Source organism: Beta vulgaris, chromosome 6, assembly GCF_026745355.1.
Source record: "Beta vulgaris subsp. vulgaris cultivar EL10 chromosome 6, EL10.2, whole genome shotgun sequence".
In the NCBI taxonomy this organism is placed as follows: domain Eukaryota; kingdom Viridiplantae; phylum Streptophyta; class Magnoliopsida; order Caryophyllales; family Amaranthaceae; genus Beta; species Beta vulgaris.
Window position 1 is genome coordinate 30,610,352 of NC_079207.1, and position 18,136 is coordinate 30,628,487.

Sequence of the window (18,136 nt, forward strand, 5' to 3'; positions counted from 1 at the left end):
ATTTCTTCTATTTACGACCAATTAGCATATCTGGTCGTAAATGCTCATTATTTACGATCAGAAACGTGTATGGTCGTATTTTTTCGTCGTAATTGCAACCTTTTCTTGTAGTGATCACAGGAGATTTTGAAGAGGAGATTCAACAAACAAGAGCTAATCTTTCGGTACGATTCCAAATGAAGGAGCTCGGAGAATGAAAACATCTTCTTGGTCTTGAAGTGGAACGGACTAATGATGGGATATTTCTATGCAAGTAGAAATATGTCCATGATCTTCTAGAAAAATATCAAATGGTCGATTGCAAGCTTATGTCAACATCAGTGGAGGTTAATGCAATGATATGTTCAGTCGAAGGCAATCTAGAAGATGTAACCATGTACAGACAATTGGTGGGAAGTCTTATCTATCTCACGTTAACCAGACCACATATTGCATATGCAGTGAGTGTGATTAGTCGATTCATGCAAAAACCGATGAAGCGTCACCTAGAGGTAGTGCATCGGATATTAAGGTACGCGAAAGGAACCATTGACTATGGAATCTTGTACAACAATGATAAAGAGTTTGAAGTTGTCGGATATTGTGATGCTGAGTATGTTGGTGATCTTGATACACATCGGTCAACTACTGGTTATGTGTTCAATATGGGTTCTGGAGCAATATCTTGGTGTAGTAAGAGACAACCAACAGTGTCACTATCAAGTACAGAAGTAGAAGATCGAGCAGCGGCTATGACAACACAAGAGTGTGTGTGGTAGGCGCAATTACTCAAGAATCTACATCAACCAATTGATCGGGAAATCAAGTTATGCTGTGATAATAAATCTACGATACGTTTAGCGGAAAATCTTGTTTTTCACGCTAGGACAAAACATGTGGAGGTACATTATCATTTTGTCCGAGAAAATGTTCTACGGGGTGAGATTGAACTTGAACAAGTGAATATGGAGGACCAGGTTACTGATATATTCACAAAAGGTTTTGGAGGACAAGCATTTGAAAAGTTTCAGAAACAACTTGGTATAATGTCGAGACTAACTTTAAGAAAGTAGTCGTTGAGGGGGAGTGCTAAAATACAACTCCTACTTTGGTCAAATATTGCTACTCTAAATGTAGATTGTAAAATCTACCATCCTACACCTCCCCCTAAAGCCTATAGTACACCTTAGTTGAAAAAGTTTGCCAAGCATGAATTGCTATTGTGAAAGCAGTAAAAAAAAAACAATAGTAGAGTGTAGTAGTATAAATAGGTGTTATATGTATGTTATTTGTTGCTAAGCCAAGTTTGAGTGTTAGCTACAAGAAGTAGTAGTAGTACTACGATAGCTTATTTGTGAGTAGAGAGAAATTATTAAGGAGTGATTTCTATCAATTTCATGTAAGAGTGTTCTATCACTAAATAATATAATGGCTTGTTTGGTATTAAGCATTTCATTTGAAATGTTGGATTTGGCCAAATAACATGTTTGGATAACCCAACATTTGAATTTGAAATTGACCCAATTCCAACATATTTGAAACACAAGCCCATATTTGAGAACTTGAAATCCAATATCAAAACTTGTCATTTGAAATCCCAAATAAACATCGCTCATTCTCTCTCTTCGTGCTCTATCTCTCCTTGGGCTTTCTCTCTCCTCAAGCTTTCTCACGTCAAGCTTTCTCTCTCCTCAAGCTTTCTCATGTCAAGATCCTTGATCAAATCTTCTACTTTGCGCCGCATCCCAAAAAGTATATGCTTAGGAATCGAAATGATGAATTCATAATTCTTGTTTTTCCCAAACATATGATTTGGAATTGAATGTGACTATTTGAAATGTAGAATTTGAAATGTGTCATTTGAAATTAATTCCTTCTATCCAAACACTACCTAAGTGTATTTAGTGTTTAGATGCGAGCAGCACTTTAATGGTTATATCCACTTATCAGTTGTTAATCTTTCCACATTATCACCCAAAATATCCTACATTTTGAACCAAAAAGTCTCATGTATCAAGACTCTATAACTTTCATCCAACAATTTTCTAGTGAAACAGAACTTGCAACCCCTACCAGAAACGCATTATAGTTTTGGACAATCCGAAACACTTCACTACTATATTGCCATATTGGGTTTTATTTCCTACCAAATAAGAAAAATTTCACAAGCTTGTGATGTAGGAATAGTACACCTTTTCAGGACTACACTTGAACAATCTCGGTCGAACTGGGTATGGGTTCACAAGAATATGGGTCATTTGGGTCAGGGTAATTGTAGTACCTATAGTATACAGTACATACAAGATAATAACAAAAGTTTACGGCCAGAATCGTGGCTAGAATCCAATAAACTCGATCTAGGCTCCCCTTGTTAATATCAGTTGGCAGCCATGTAGTTCCACTTTTAACCACATTGATGTGTGCTTTGCTTAGGTACAATCCTATTCCAATAGGAAGTGTCGGCAAAGCAGTTGAAAAGCACTTTAATGAATCCGGGAACTCTTGGAAGTGGATGGTCAAGCCCCCTGGTATATACCACCCTGCTCCAATACCTAGTAAGGCCAACGGAGAAAGTAGCCACATGACCGACAATGTTTGACCTCCCTTGACCGACGCCTCTAGACGTGCCATCTCAACAGCAGCTAACCCTATCATTCCAATAACAGTCAATACTTGACCAGTCCCACCACGTTGCTCAAGGATTTATGTCCTCGACTTAAATGCAATTACTAATATATAATGGATCGTATTATAGAAATAATAAATTCGTTATATTGGGTCGTCTATACGTCTTGCTAGAGAAAGCTATAGAACTTCGGATTAGTAAATAAATAAACCCGAAGCCCAATGTAACGGATCCTACAAGGTCACACATTAAACTTGGATCAACAAAAGAAACCTAGAGCCCAAGAGGGCCCTAGGGTGGCCGGCCAAGAGATAGGAAAAGGGAGAGAAATCTGACCTAAATACTTTTATATATTTGGGTTAGGCAGAAAAGAAAACAGTCAGTTTATTCTCTTATTATTTTCTCTCTCCTATTCTCTCTCTTCATCAAAGTCACGTTTAACTCCAAAAACAAGAAAGAAGTTTTCTTCTTTCCAACTAGCATTGGTGGAGTGTTGATCCGGGTTGGTGGACTAAGTAGAGGAATCACATCTGAGATTCTCAATCCGGGTTATTCAAGCTTTGTGGAAATCACGCTACAAAGGTTATTTCTAAACTTGTATGTGATCCTTAATTGTATATGCATGTGATCCTGATTTAAGTGCTTATGAATTTGATTCATGAAATTCCGCTTTATAGTACTTATATATTCCTACAGTGGTATCAGTTTTAGCCTCTTGCATATAGAATTTTGGTCATAAAGTTTAGTTTATGTATGATTAATTTTAATTTGATTAAGGGGAGGAATTAAATTATGGATTGAATAATTAATTGAAATTTGTTAAAAGGAGTTTTAATTACTTTCTTTCTCAATATTTAATAGCCGAAATTTTTAACCTCCTAAATCCTAATTTTCGAAATTTATAAAATTCTGATTTTAGATCTCTAAATTTCGAAAATAAATTCATGTTATTCGTTTATGTATGAAGATAAATTCATGTAAAAGGTGTTTTATATGAATTAGTGATTAATTATATGAATAAATCTGAAAATTAATTAAAATAAAGATTTTAAATTTAATTTTCTGTATTAAGCATAAAGAGTTATGTTTAATTTAATCAAGATCACCTAATTAAATTTCAAAAGGTTGTAATTTTAATATCTTTCAAAAGGAAAAGAAAAGAAAATTGAAAGGGAGAAGAGGAGCAGCCACCGTGGGTGCTCCGGTCTCCGGTGGTCGGATGTCTGCCGGCGAAAAGTCGGGGGAACGAATGGCGACTGCCGGCGAGCAGTCGAAGTGAGCGAGGGTGGTGGTGGCAGCAGCCACGTGCGAAGCACGTTTGACGTGCGGAGCAATGCGCTGCTCGCCGCCGCAGGCTAAGTATCGGCGTTCGACGTCGGCTCTCGAAAGAAACAACCGGCGAGTTGCCGGTGAGAGGGCTCGAAAGGGTTGCCGGAAAATCTTTTGGTTATACGACCTTCTGGGCAGAGGAGCGTGAAAGCAGCCCTGCTGCTGCTAGTTTCACGTTTTCCAAAATTAAAAACAAAAAAAAAAAAAAATTATAAAAGAAACGTGACTAAAAGACTGAGCAGCAGCCAAGTTTTTTTATTTTTTTTTTTATCTTTTGGAAGTTTTATTTGAAAACAGATTTTGAGAAAGATAAGTAAATTTCAATTATGTTAATTATTGACTTGGTCATAAATTTCAATCCATAATCTGATTTTTTAATCTAATTAAAATTAATTAGGCTAGTTTTAAGGGATAGAATCTTTAGGTGATTAGATATTACTTAAAATTTTATCTTCTTGCTTTAATTAAGAATATTTGATATTTTAATTGATTGGCAAGTATAATATATGATATTATTATGTGGCTTTTATATATGATATATTTGCTATGTATGACTAGTATGGCCCAAATTAAGATAGAAAATACGATCTGCGTATCGTGATGTATTCTTGTAATTTTAAATACGATCTGCGTATCGTTAAGTATTTTTGTAATTTATTTAATTTAGTTATTATTAAATTATTTTTGATACTTATGTAATCCAAAGAAGAGTCCATCAAGAGAAGGCCCATGGAAAAGGTGGATGGAGATCCATGAAGAGTCCAAGAAGGAGCCATTATGCTTAGTTCTTAGGATTAGGGGCCATACTAGATCATTTTATTTTCGCATTTTATTATTCTTTAAAATGCTTATAAGTTTATTGTATGTTGGTTGTTGATGCGCTAGAGTTCACTAATTCATAACAACATAATAAATATTAAGGTTTGCTTTTCCAAACATAAAGTACTTATAAAACCCTTAATTAATAGTAATAGGTCATGCCTCCGCAGGGTGTTATCATTAATTTTGGGATAATAAGGTAAAATTGCGAATTTTACAACTTAGTTTGGTTGTCCTTAACAAAATTATCAAAAGCGTTTTGAATTTTGAAGCAAGAGATAGTTAAACATGCGATGTTTATCCATCTAAACAAGAGTTATAAAGTGTTATAATTAGTAAAAGAGTTTACTTACCTTGATAATGTAACGTTAAGATAAGGCCTCCGTCTGCTTAGTGTTACATGTTGATAGGATCTTGTAAAACACTTATTCATAGGGGACTTTAATTTTGAATAGGTGGTCAACCTAGAAACCTTTTACATGTTTTAGGTTGCTTTATAAACATAAAATTGAACTTTGCCTTATTTTTCTGTCTGTAGATATCATGTCTAATCACAACAACAACTCCGTTTCAACATTCGTCCTTTTCTGGAAAAGGACAGACTGAATGGTGAAAATTTCCTTAATTGGGAAAGGACCTTAAGACTCGTTCTGAGGTTTGAGGGTCGAGAGGACGTCTTAGATACCCCGCTTCCTGTAATAACTGATGAATCAACTGACGCTGAAAAACGTCGTGCAAAACAGGCTAGTGATAAGTCTATACCAATCACTTGTTTGATGGTAGCAGCCATGGAGCCGAACCTCCAAAAGAGGTTCGAAACCAAGGATGCCTACACGATCATGCAAGAGCTGGGCCATGTTTAAAACTCAGGCCCGAGTTGAGCGGTATGAGACTAACAGGGAGATCCTTGAATGTCACTTGAAGCCGGGTCAAGCTGTTGGCCCCCATGTGTTCGAAATGATGGGTCTTTTCGAAAACATGGAAAGACTTGGGTTTCCTTATAGGCTCGAGTTGGCTACTGACATCATTCTCCACTCACATCCTGATAGTTTTAATCAGTTCAGAATGACCTACAATATGAATGAGTCTGAAAAGACTTTGCAAGAGCTGCATGGATTGTTGGTCAATGCTGAAAGGAACATCCCTAAGGTTGAACCAAAGAAAGAGGTTTTGTTTCAAAAGGGAAAGGGTTTCAAAAAGAAATGGGCAGGAAAGAAGGACAAAGGCAAGCAAGTTGCCACTGTCGCTGAAAAACCTAAGCCAACCGCCAAGCCAAGGTGCTGCGGAAAGCAAGTGCTTCCACTGTCACAAGATTGGACACTGGAAGAGGAACTGCCCGATATACTTGGAGGAAATAAAGAAGTCTGGGGCTTCACTTCAGGTATATATGTTATAGAAATCAATTTGACTTCTACTTCTTTATGGGTATTTGATACCGGTTGTGGTTCTCACATAGTTAATGATGTGCAGGGACTAAAAAGAAGTAGGAAGTTGGCAAAAGGCGAGGTAGAGCTACGCGTTGGAAATGGAGCACGAGTTGCTGCACTTGCCGTCGGAAGCTATAGTCTACACTTGCCATCTGGGCTTATTTTAGAATTGAATAATTGTTATTTCGTTCCTCAATAACTAAGAACATAATTTCGGTTTCAGTTTTGGATTCTGAAGGTTTTTGCTTTGAAATAAAGAACAAATGTTGTTCCATTTTACAATAATATGTTCTATGCCAGAGCTAATTTATAAATGGTTATATGTGCTTGATAATCATTACAAGTCTATAACATAGATAGCAAGAAAAGAAATCAAATGATTCTAACCTAACCTATATTTGGCATTGCCGAATGGGTCATATAAACCAAAAGCGCATTCACAAGTTACAAAAGGACGGTATAATTCCATCATTTGACTTTGAATCATTTGATGTATGTGAATCATGCTTAATGGGTAAAATGACAAAATCACCATTTACTGGAAAAGGTGAAAGGGCCAGCGATCTTTTAGGACTCATACATACAGATGTATGTGGTCCTATGAGCACAAAGGCAAGGGGAGGGTTTAATTACTTCATCACCTTCACTGATGATTTGAGTAGATATGGCTATATTTACTTGATGAAACATAAGTCGGAATCTTTTGATAGATTCAAAGAGTTCCAAAATGAAGTACAGAATCAACTTGGTAAGACAATAAAAGCACTACGATCGATCGTGGTGGTGAATATTTGAGCCAAGAGTTTGATGATCATCTAAAGGATTGTGGAATTCTTTCACAATTAACTCCACCAGGAACACCACAGTTAAATGGTGTATCTGAAAGGAGGAATCGAACATTACTAGATATGGTTCGATCTATGATGAGTCTTGCTGATCTACCGATTTCTTTTTGGGATACGCTCTCGAAACTGCTGCACACACACTAAATAGGAGCCCGTCAAAGGCTGTAGAAAAGACTCCATATGAGTTATGGAATGGAAAACCTCCAAACTTGTCTTTTCTTAAAATCTGGGGATGCGAGGTCTATGTAAAGCGGTTACTATCAGACAAACTCGCACCCAAGTCAGATAAATGTCTCTTTGTGGGGTATCCAAAAGAGACAAGGGGTTATTACTTCTATAACCGTCAAGAGAACAAAGTGTTTGTTGCTCGTGATGGTGCCTTCTTGAAAAGGAATTTGTTTCTAGAAAGACAAGTGGGAGTAAAATAACACTCGAAGAAATTCGAGATGAGCAACAACTGGACGTGGCTCACACCATGTCAGAGACGGCCCAACAAGACGAAAGTCATGTTGAGGAGATAACGTATTCAACGCATGAACCTCCTACCGTCCCATTCGAAGTTGAATCAAGCGAAAATCTTCAAACTGTTGAAGAGAACGTTTCTCTTGATGCTCAGACCCCGCGTAGGTCAAGTAGACCAAGGATTCCAAACAAAAGGTTGGTTGATTTCCTAATGACTGAAAATTCTGAAATTATGATTTTGGAAAATTCAGAACCTACAAACAAGCTTTGACGAGCCCAGACTCTGAGAAATGGCTTGAGGCCATGAAATTCGAGTTAGACTTCCTGTCTGAGAATAAAGTTTGGATACTGGTTGACTTGCCTGGTGGGGTTAACCCTATTGGATGCAAGTGGGTGTTCAAATTGAAAACAGACAAAGATGGAAATGTCTATGTCTACAAAGCAAGACTGGTTGCAAAAGGATTCAGACAAGTTCATGGTATAGACTATGATAAGACCTTTTCTCCAGTAGCAATGCTTAAATCAATTCGGATACTTTTAGCGATTGCTGCATTTTTCGATTACGAAATTTGGCAGATGGATGTCAAAACCGCATTCTTGAATGGGTTCTTGAATGAGGATGTGTACATGACACAACCTGAAGGTTTTGAAGATCCAGAAAATCCTAAAGAGTTTGCAAGCTTCAGAGATCCATTTATGGATTGAAGCAGGCATCTCGGAGCTGGAATCTTCGGTTTGATGAGGCAATCAAACGATTTGGTTTCATCAAAAGCGAAGAAGAGTCTTGTGTTTACAAGAAGTTTAGTGGGAGCAGCTTAGTCTTCTTGGTTCTGTATGTAGATGACATACTAATCATGGAAACGACATACCAATGCTTGAGTTAGTCAAGGAATGGTTAAAAGTTGTTTCTCTATGAAGGACCTTGGAGAAGCTGAGTACATACTGGGAATCAAAATCCATAGAGATAGGTCTCGAAGGATGATTGGGCTAAGTCAAGAAACTTATATTGATAAGGTTCTTACAAGGTTCAACATGGAAAACTCGAAGAGAGGTTTCGTTCCCATGTCACATGGCATATCGCTTAGCAAGAGTCAGTGCCCGACTGAGCCTGATGAGTTAAAGCGAATGAGTAGCATTCCTTATGCTTCGGCTATAGGGTCTATCATGTATGCCATGATAAGTACTCGACCTGATGTTGCATATGCCTTGAGCATGTGCAGCAGGTTCCAAGCAAATCCAGGAGAAGCACACTGGACTGCAGCTAAGAGCATCCTTAAGTACTTAAGGAGGACTAAAGGCATGTTCTTAGTATATGGGGGACAAAGTGAGTTGGTTGTTGAAGGTTACACGATGCAAGCTTCCAAACCGACAAAGATGACTACCGCTCTCAGTCAGGGTATGTCTTTCGTCTAAATGGAGTAGCAATGAGCTAGAAGAGCTCAAAGTAAAGTTCATACGGATGAGAATGTGGTTGATCCGCTAACTAAACCATTACCTCAACCCAAGCATGAGTGTCACGCTAGGGCTATAGGCTTGAAGCAAATGTTAGAGTGACTTTAGATTGTACTAGGTTTAAGAAACTTATTACAATGTAAAGACATGGTTTTGCTATTTATGTTTATAATAATAAATTTTATCTTTTTTAATTTTGGTTTGGTATTAAATAAAATGTCCAAAATATATCTTGAATTTATGGTTTTGTCAAATATGTGATTTGATGAATGAAACACCATAAGTGAACAGAATTCATAGAATATTAAAGTTCCTAATCTAAGTCATTAAACTGGACATAAATGACTTATTAAAGGGATTAGCATACAAGATTGATTGATAGCGCCGTTTCATGGGCTATGGAAACATAGAGATGTTTAATCAATCATATGGACATGTATAGTTGATACATAGTCGAACTTGACCTGCTTAGAAGTTTTATAACTTCGAAATTATATTAGTAGATTCCTGAGACATGAGTAGAACATTACTTAGCCCAATGATTAGGATAGCTTTGATACTGTCAAACGTCATGCCGTAAAAAGGGACTATAAAGGCAGCATTCAGGTTGTGCTAAAAGTTGAGTGGGAGTATTGGTTACTACAAGATTGGAAAAGTCCTCCTATATGAGATAGGATAGGTGTCTTGGCCCCTTGAAGAGTGAAAAATTGAAAATGCATGGCCGTGCTCAAATGGATCATTCGATGATCATTTGTTTGACAATTTGAACTCGGATTTCAAGGAATAATTTGAAAGCTAGTATGGATGATATAGAAATATGATCATACTATCAAATTAAGACATTAAGAGACTTGAGGAATAAAAACATTGCACACTCGTCTCGGACAAGTGGGAGATTGAAGGATTTATGTCCTCGACTTAAATGCAATTACTAATATATAATGGATCGTATTATAGAGATAATAAATTCGTTATATTGGGTCGTCTATACGTCTTGCTAGAGAAAGCTATAGAACTTCGGATTAGTAAATAAATAAACCCGAAGCCCAATGTAACGGATCCTACAAGGTCACACATTAAACTTGGATCAACAAAAGAAACCTAGAGCCCAAGAGGGCCCTAGGGTGGCCGGCCAAGAGATAGGAAAAGGGGAGAGAAATCTGACCTAAATACTTTTATATATTTGGGTTAGGCAGAAAAGAAAACAGTCAGTTTTATTCTCTTATTATTTTCTCTCTCCTATTCTCTCTCTTCATCAAAGTCACGTTTAAACTCCAAAAACAAGAAAGAAGTTTTCTTCCTTTCCAACTAGCGTTGGTGGAGTGTTGATCCGGGTTGGTGGACTAAGTAGAGGAATCACATCTGAGATTCTCAATTCGGGTTATTCAAGCTTTGTGGAAATCACGCTACAAAGGTTATTTCTAAACTTGTATGTGATCCTTAATTGTATATGCATGTGATCCTGTTTTAAGTGCTTATGAATTTGATTCATGAAATTCCGCTTTATAGTACTTATATATTCCTACAGTTGCATGGGCTTCATGGACCGACCTACCACTCTTTCCCACAACGGAAAGAAGAAAACGTCAAAAATAGAGACCGTAATGGCGGTGAATACGAGAGTAACGATCGTTGTGGCTTCCCGTGGGAGTTTGAAGTTGGACCCAAAGGTCAAGTCCATGTTGGACGCTTGGTACATAGCTAGGGTGCTACTTGTTGCTACAGCTGTGTTTAAGATAACACCTGCTGAACTTGCTGGTATTAATTTGATAACTTTCCAACATTCTTCATTTACGTCTTGTGGCTTTTCAGTCCATAATTCGCTTCTATCCATCACCATCATGTTGTCCTGACCTTTTAAACTTGCTTGGCTCAGGGATCTAAATGCATAGTCATCATATATAAGCATTAGTATAATGAACAAAGTATTAAGTAAATAATTTCATTAGTCAATAAATTGCGGTTCTTTTTATATGTTGATCAAATTAACTATAGGATTACAAAATTGAAGAGGACTAAAGCGGCGAACAAAAGGGATTACCACTATTTCAAGAATATTATCCAAATATGTGTTGCATTGCATATCAAGGATTAATTTTCTCCTTTTGCAAGTCTTTTCTTTTACTTGCAAAATTGAAGATTTATAATATTAAGATGAGGTCATTAGACTTATATATAATATTTAATAAAAGGATCGGTTCTCGTGAATTAAAATATGGCCTTATTTATTGATTATTTGATATATCATACTTTGTAAGTTAAGGGTTTTCACAAGATTAAATAAATTATCTTCTTTTACTTTATTGCTTGGCCTTTCCAACTATAATGTTACAAAGATTTTATTTCCTGTTCATATTTGTAAAGAAACTCCTATTAGATGTTATAGAGGTTGTAATGATTAGAATTCGTACGGTTTTATCTTCCTCTCGCCTTATATTTTCTTTTATTTTTTTTCATTTCTTTCTCATAACTACTTCATATTCTCCCTCGTCAAGTTGATCTTACTCTATTATTTAGTTTTTGTGATATATTTGATTGTGCATTTATTGAACCTGTTATAGAAGATTAGGATTATATTGTCGGTTTCGATATAGTGTGTTTGTGTGTGGTATAATGTGTTTATTTGTGATAGTACTTCTTTGTGCTATGATATGTTTGTGATATAGTGTATTTCTTTCTGATATAGTGTATCGTTTGTGATATAATTTTTTTCTGTGTATTATAGTTGATTGTACAATTGAACATGTTATAAAAGATTAGGATAATATTGGCAGTTGGGATATATTGTGTAATTGTATGTGGCATAATGTGTTTCGATGTGCTATAGTATTTCTTTTTTGGAAGAGCTACAATGCTTCTTTGTGTTATAGTGTATTTGTTGCTGATATAGTGTATTCTATCTTATATAGTGTATCTGTTTGAGATATAGTGGGTTTTTGTGTATTATAGAAGTGTGTGTCCCGATTCACGTGCGTGAGTTTAGTGCACACTAATTTTACTGTGAAAAAGGTCTGCACAAAAGTCGGATTGTCGTATTTGAATATGAGATGACTTAGATGAGATAATAATAGCGTCAACACATACTTGCATGTAATAGAAGTAAGCATTCAGAGTAGGTGCTGCAACATGTATAATCATAATGCGCATGTGTCAGTAATCGTTAATTCCATGCTACCACAAGATGATTAACTAGCACATCAATTGATTAGAAATCTATGTTTTAATTTATCGATAAGAACTCAATATAAGCTTATTAAGCATTCAAAGTTGGTCAAAACAATTACAGAATAAACTTATAATCTATCTATTACTATATACTAAAAGAGAAAACATGGTTCAGTTTTCCCCCCAAAATTATCCTAGGTGGCATGCATATGTTCTCCTAATTCCCGCCCATATCAAGTACCTACTAGAAAGTCCCTTCCTTCTCTTCTTTTAAAAGTTCCAAAGAGTAAATACTTTTATTTTACAGCTAATTTATTGATAACATAGAAAACAACAAAAAAAATAAAACCCTTGATCTTCTATAATTCCCGCCCATTACTTTCTCTGTCCTCCTTAAACCAGCATTTATTTATTGATAACACAAAGAGCAGCCAAAAAAAACCCTTAATCTTCTATAGTAAATGATAAAATACCAAACCCCTTAAGCGTTTATTGATAACACAAAATTGACACCATAAGTTGTAGTGCATATTTCTCTCTATATCCCTCTCTCTCTCTCTTCCAGCAAGAAAAAAAAAGTACGCCTTCCATTTTTTTCCTCTGTTTCAATATTGCTATATTTCTTTATCAGCAAAACACTAAGGTTGATAGGCTCTTGAGCTTACATGGGCATGTCCCTGATACATCTGAGGTGCTTTATGATATGGATGAGGACTTGAAAGAAGGAGCATTAAGTCATCATAGTGAGAGATTAGCAATTGCTTATGGATGAGAACAGATTTTGCTTTTGGAAAGAAAGGATGAGCAGGGGAAAATAATTTCTTTTGCTTTTGGAAAGAAAGGATGAGCAGGGGAAATTACTTCTATCCTATTTCTTTCTTTTTTTTTTTTTTAGAAAAACCAAGCTAGCTTTCTTTTTGTTACTTACTTTCTACTTTCTAGCCATTTGTAAGTTGTAATGTAATGACTAATGATGATAAGTGATGTCCATTTTTTTTTTCCTTTGGCCACTGTTGGTTAGAACTTTTTTTCCTTTAAATACCATTATTTTTTTGTTATCTAAGTTGTCTTTGTAAGAACATTACTTCTTTTAACAAAAAAAAATTATACTATCATACTATAATACTATAAATTTCTTTCTCCTAAAATAACTGAAAAATAATACAATTTTTTTAGAGGGTAATATAATAGGACAAAATAATTGGATGAGTAAAATTGGAACAATTGATTCCTAAAAAGCATGTGACAAATAGATGAACAACTTAAAAAGACATTTGTGATAATTAATTTAAGACGATGTGTAGAGTAATAGTTAGTCCATTTTAATAATTCTCTATTACACAATCTATACTGTTTTTTTTTTTTACAAGATTTATACTGTTTATAACTAAGCATTTATTAAGTCAAATTTTAAATTATGCATTTATTATTAAAAACAACCATACATTATAATATTTTACAGCCGTGCATCGCACGGGTACTAACCTAGTGTTATATATATATATATATATATAGGAATGAGATCTCGTGAAAACTATCTTTAGACTGAAAACTGAAAACAAGGGTAACTTTTAACCCCTTTAGGGTAACTTTTAACACTTTTAGGATAACTTTTGCCAGTTTTGGGGTAACTTTATTATATTAAGGGTAGTTGTATATATTTGAAGGATAACTTTATTTATTATAAGACTAAATATTACCACTTTTAGGATAATTTTTACCGTTTTTAGGCTAACTTTTAGTAATTTTAGGGTAATTTCATATATATTTCAAGGGTAGCTTTATGCACTTTTAGAGTAACTTTATATTGCGTGTTTATGAAATCTTATGGTTACATTACTTGGATGTTGTTGCTTTCTCTGATGTAAAACTGATAATTTTAATTTTCCTAATCTTTCGTTATTCTGTGGTATTGTCTACTTTTTACTTTTGGTGTTCTCTCTGTTATTTTTATCTTGTTCATTATGGTGTAGCATACTCTGTTTTTATTAGTTTCCAAAAATTGTTATTAGTTGCTGTATTAAAGCTCTTTGTTACCCCCTCTCACTAACATATATTTGGCGAAATTCATACAACCTATTAGCTCAATTGACAAAACATTGTGTAAGACACAATGATTTAGGTTCGAATCCTTCATAGGTTTAACTATAATCAAAGTTAAAAAAAGTTACCCTTAAAATCTAAAAAGTTGTCCTAAAAATGGTAAAAGTTACCCTAAAAGTGGTAATAGTTATTCTTATAATAAATAAAGTTACCCTTGAAATATATAGAACAACAAATATAATAAAGTTACCCTAAAACTGACAAAAGTTACCCTAAAAGTGTTAAAAGTTACCCCAAAGGGCTTAAAAGTTACCTTGTTTTCAGTTTTCAGATTAAGAGCTGTTTTCCGCGGATCCTACCCCTATATATATATATATATATATATATATATATATATATATATATATATATTTGCAAACAACAGAGAGAACGTATAGAATTGGTGTGAGCCCTGATCCCCTCTGCCTGATTTGTGGTTTGGAGAATGAATCACAGGAGCACCTATTCTTTTCCTGTAGGTATAGCCTGAAGGTATTGGAGATTATTAGAAAATGGTTACAAATGGAAGATGAAGGAATGAATGTTCCACAGATACTACAATTGATCAGAAGCAGCAGATGCTCTCCATTGCAGAAGAAGATTAAGTACGCAGTGATTGCAGCAATCATATACAAGATCTGGCATGTGAGAAATGAAGCACTGTGGGAACAGAAGATTGTTCATGTAGATAAGACAGTAAATTTGACACAGAAAACTGTTATTGATAGAACTTATCGCAGTCTGCCTGGGAAAGTTTCTAGAAGAGACAAAGAGTGGGTGAGGCATAAATGTTTGGAAGTTTGTAAGTAGACTTTGATCCTTGTATGTGGTGATTTGGTATGAAAAGAATCTTACATATTGAGCAAAAAAAAAAAAAAAACCTATTTTTGTTTAAATACTCCTACTTGCGACTTCAGCAACTAGAGCAGTCTCATTTGATGCTTTTCATACTGAAATCTTAGTATATGCCGCATAATTCTCTAGCTATTGTTTTATACGAAGAATAGCCACTTTCGAAACTAATGTTATAAGCTGCATCATTAATGGAACATGAGAGGGGTAGTTCGTGCGACATATAGTGTGAAGTCAAACAGAACATTTTTTGTTGGAGGGATATAGCTAGAAAATTATTAAAAATTAGGAGGTAGACGGTATTCGATATTAAGGCATTGGATGCATTGCTGACCGTCTTTATCATTGAAATAATAAGTTAACTTCGTTTAATAGTAGGTTTAAGAAAGATACTCCTTGATAAATTTTTATAAAAGATGTATAAATACAAAGTGTTATGGTCATTTGGTTATCCTTGGGGGGCAATCATAAAGAAGTGTATGCTGCGAAGACATATAGACTTTGTTAAGGATATATAGCCTTGGTTAAGGACTTGTGATGGGTTAACAAATAATTTTCCTATAGCAATTGGATTACATTAAGGTTCAACGTTAAGCCCTTTTCTTTTTGCGATAGTTTTAGATGAAGTAACAAGGTGGATTCAAGATGAGGTTCCATGGTGTATGTTGTTTGCGGAAGATATAGCTTTGGTGGATGAAAATAGGGTTAGGGTCAATGCTAAATTATTGGAACACTGAATCTAGAGGGTTTAAATTAAGCTGGAGTAAAACTGAATACTTGGAATGTTGTCTTAGTACTCGGATGGGGGACAAGCGGTCATGTACTGAGTTCGAATGGAAATGATTTGGCCATGAATGAGTGCTTTAAGTATCTTGGGTCTATCATTTAAAAGAATGGCAATATTGAGCAGGATGTGGCTCATAGGATTATATTGGGGTGGCTTAAATGGAGAGCGGCAACTTGAGTATTGCATAACCGGAGCATCCCTTTAAAGTTGACGGGAAAATTCTATAGGACAAGTATAAGACCAATGCTTTTATATGGTACATAATGTTAGGATTTTGAAAAGGAACCCATTAAGTAGGTGGGAGGTACTGAGATGCGGATGTTGACATGGATGTGTGGCAACACTCTAAGGGATAGAATTAGGAACAAAAATACCCAGAGGAAAGTTGGGGTCACAGACATTGGAGACAAATTAAGGGAAATTTGTTTGTGTTGGTTTAGACATGTAAGACGAAGACCACAAGATGCACCGGTTTGAAGAGTTGAGGGTTGGGATCACAAGCAGTGTAGAAGAGGGTAGGGAAGGCCGAAGATGATTTGGGTGGAAGGAGTAAGGAAGGCTATCAAGCAAATTATTTTGAATGAGAATGAGGTTTTTTATCTTGAGGAATTGAGGAGGAGGATCTTTGTTGATGATCATATAGAATAATCATGTTTATTCATAATGATGGCAATTGCGCACGTATGCCCCCATCGTCTAGCGGTTCAGGACGACCCACGGGGATTAAGGCTTTGGTTGATTGATATTTAAGGCATTGAGCCCTTAGGCTTGTGTGTATTTATTTTTCTAATTAAATTCCTGATCAAACAAATTTAATTTGCATGATAATGATGATAAGATACTTGAAAAGGTTGAAGTTTATACCTCAAAGTTTGTCCTCGAACCACTGCATCATCAATCATCTCCACATTCGATCGTTGAATATTATGAACACTATTTCTGCCACTAAACCTTCTTAACAAATGACAAAGTAGAGATTGTATCTTTCTTAAAAATGGATTAGGTCGGGCTATAATATGTTGAAAATATTTAGAACCAACCAAGAAGAGTACAATACCAACTACGTTTCCAGCAATTCCAATGCCGAAACTGGTTTTCCATTTAGCCTTCTCTTGTACAAGAAATCCAAGGATAGCATAGTTGATAGCCCATGAAACTGCATATCCCCAAATGTAGGCATTGAAGAAGTTTCGTCGATGTTTCAGCTTGGCAAATTGAAAAGCTCCGAGAGAGCTAAGCAAGAATCGAGTGCTCCCAAATCCCATTGTGGCTAGTGATAATGCAACAAGGAGATATGCGAATTGAAATTTTGCTGGTGTATGATCACAGTTTTTGTTGATTTCACATGATTGAGGCCGTAAAGAAGGAATTATGGTTGATAAAAATAACATGATTAACCCCTGCATGTGTACATGTGAAACATTTTTTATTAGTTAAGTAATAATCGTCCAAAGTTAGTTTATTGATAAATATCCAATATCGTTCATCAAATTTAGTACGAGTAATCTACAACATATTACACGTTAAACTTACAAATAAAGAACAAAAAGATGATGTATTGATGATGAAGAATGACCCAAAAGCAGAGTCTGCAAGGAGGGCTCCAATGATTGAGAAGGAATACACTCCAATATTTGTTACATGATGAAGACGTGTAGCATCATTGTTATTCATGTTGTAATAGTCGTCTAAATATATCGTCAGATTTGCATGCCAACTTCCTGCAGCCAAGGTTAAAGCTATCGAACTTCCTGCATTCATTTGAGCATGGTGCAAATTTTTATTGTACTTTCATCTTAAGCTTAAAATGCAATGCAAAAAAACTAGAATATCACACATGCATCAAAGCAAGTCTAAAATTCTAGATACATAATTCACTGTAAATTAGAGATAATCATGTGGCTAGTGTGAAAAATAATAGGTTTGGTAGGGTTAGCAATCTTAATCAAGGATTCTGCAGGAACGGGTTGGGCAGGATTCTCTAGAAATTCTCTCGATACATAGTATTGTTGTCGTGGCAAGAACTTCTAAGGTGTAGAAGACTAGCAATTCTAACTCAAATACACCTAAGGATCCAAGATCATATTCTCAATATAAAAAGATGAAGATGATGGACGAATGTTTAGGTGTAACAGCAATGGAAATGGAACATCGATCGCAATAATAAAAATCCGTTAGATTCAACAAAGCCGGCAAACTCATCGACTCTTTCAAGAATGGTTATCTTCCATTCATTCCACGACTGACAGAAATGTGAGAAATTAGAGGAAGAGTAGAGATTGGGCTTATCTTACTGTTTGAATGGTAGAGC

General features: G+C 35.5%; 2 protein-coding genes across 2 annotated transcripts; one reads left to right on the plus strand and one right to left on the minus strand.

Moving 5' to 3' along the window:
- Nucleotides 1–290: 290 nt before the first annotated feature.
- On the plus strand, nt 291–2,578 carry LOC109133809 (secreted RxLR effector protein 161-like). The gene is made up of 2 exons (XM_019247647.3): nt 291–754; nt 2,413–2,578. Exons 1-2 carry the CDS (start codon nt 291–293, stop codon nt 2,576–2,578), a joined length of 630 nt encoding a protein of 209 aa, XP_019103192.3.
- Nucleotides 2,579–10,461: 7,883 nt separating this feature from the next.
- LOC109133810 (protein NRT1/ PTR FAMILY 2.7-like) lies at nt 10,462–17,219 on the minus strand. The gene is made up of 2 exons (XM_048647501.2): nt 16,690–17,219; nt 10,462–10,819 (listed from the first exon to the last, which is right to left on the minus strand). The coding sequence occupies exons 1-2, from the start codon at nt 17,214–17,216 to the stop codon at nt 10,462–10,464; spliced, it is 885 nt and encodes a 294-aa protein (XP_048503458.2). The 5' UTR covers nt 17,217–17,219.
- Between the last annotated feature and the right edge of the window lie 917 nt (nt 17,220–18,136).

Coding starts and splice junctions, on each gene's coding strand:
- LOC109133809 (XM_019247647.3), top strand. CDS start 291: ATGGTCGATTGCAAGCTTATGTCAACATCAGTGGAGGTTAATGCAATG. Junction 755..2,412: donor ACAACACAAGAGTGTGTGTG/GTAGGCGCAATT, acceptor TGCTTTGCTTAG/GTACAATCCTATTCCAATAG.
- LOC109133810 (XM_048647501.2), bottom strand. CDS start 17,216: ATGTTATTTTTATCAACCATAATTCCTTCTTTACGGCCTCAATCATGT. Junction 10,820..16,689: donor GTTCGAGGACAAACTTTGAG/GTATAAACTTCA, acceptor CTATGCATTTAG/ATCCCTGAGCCAAGCAAGTT.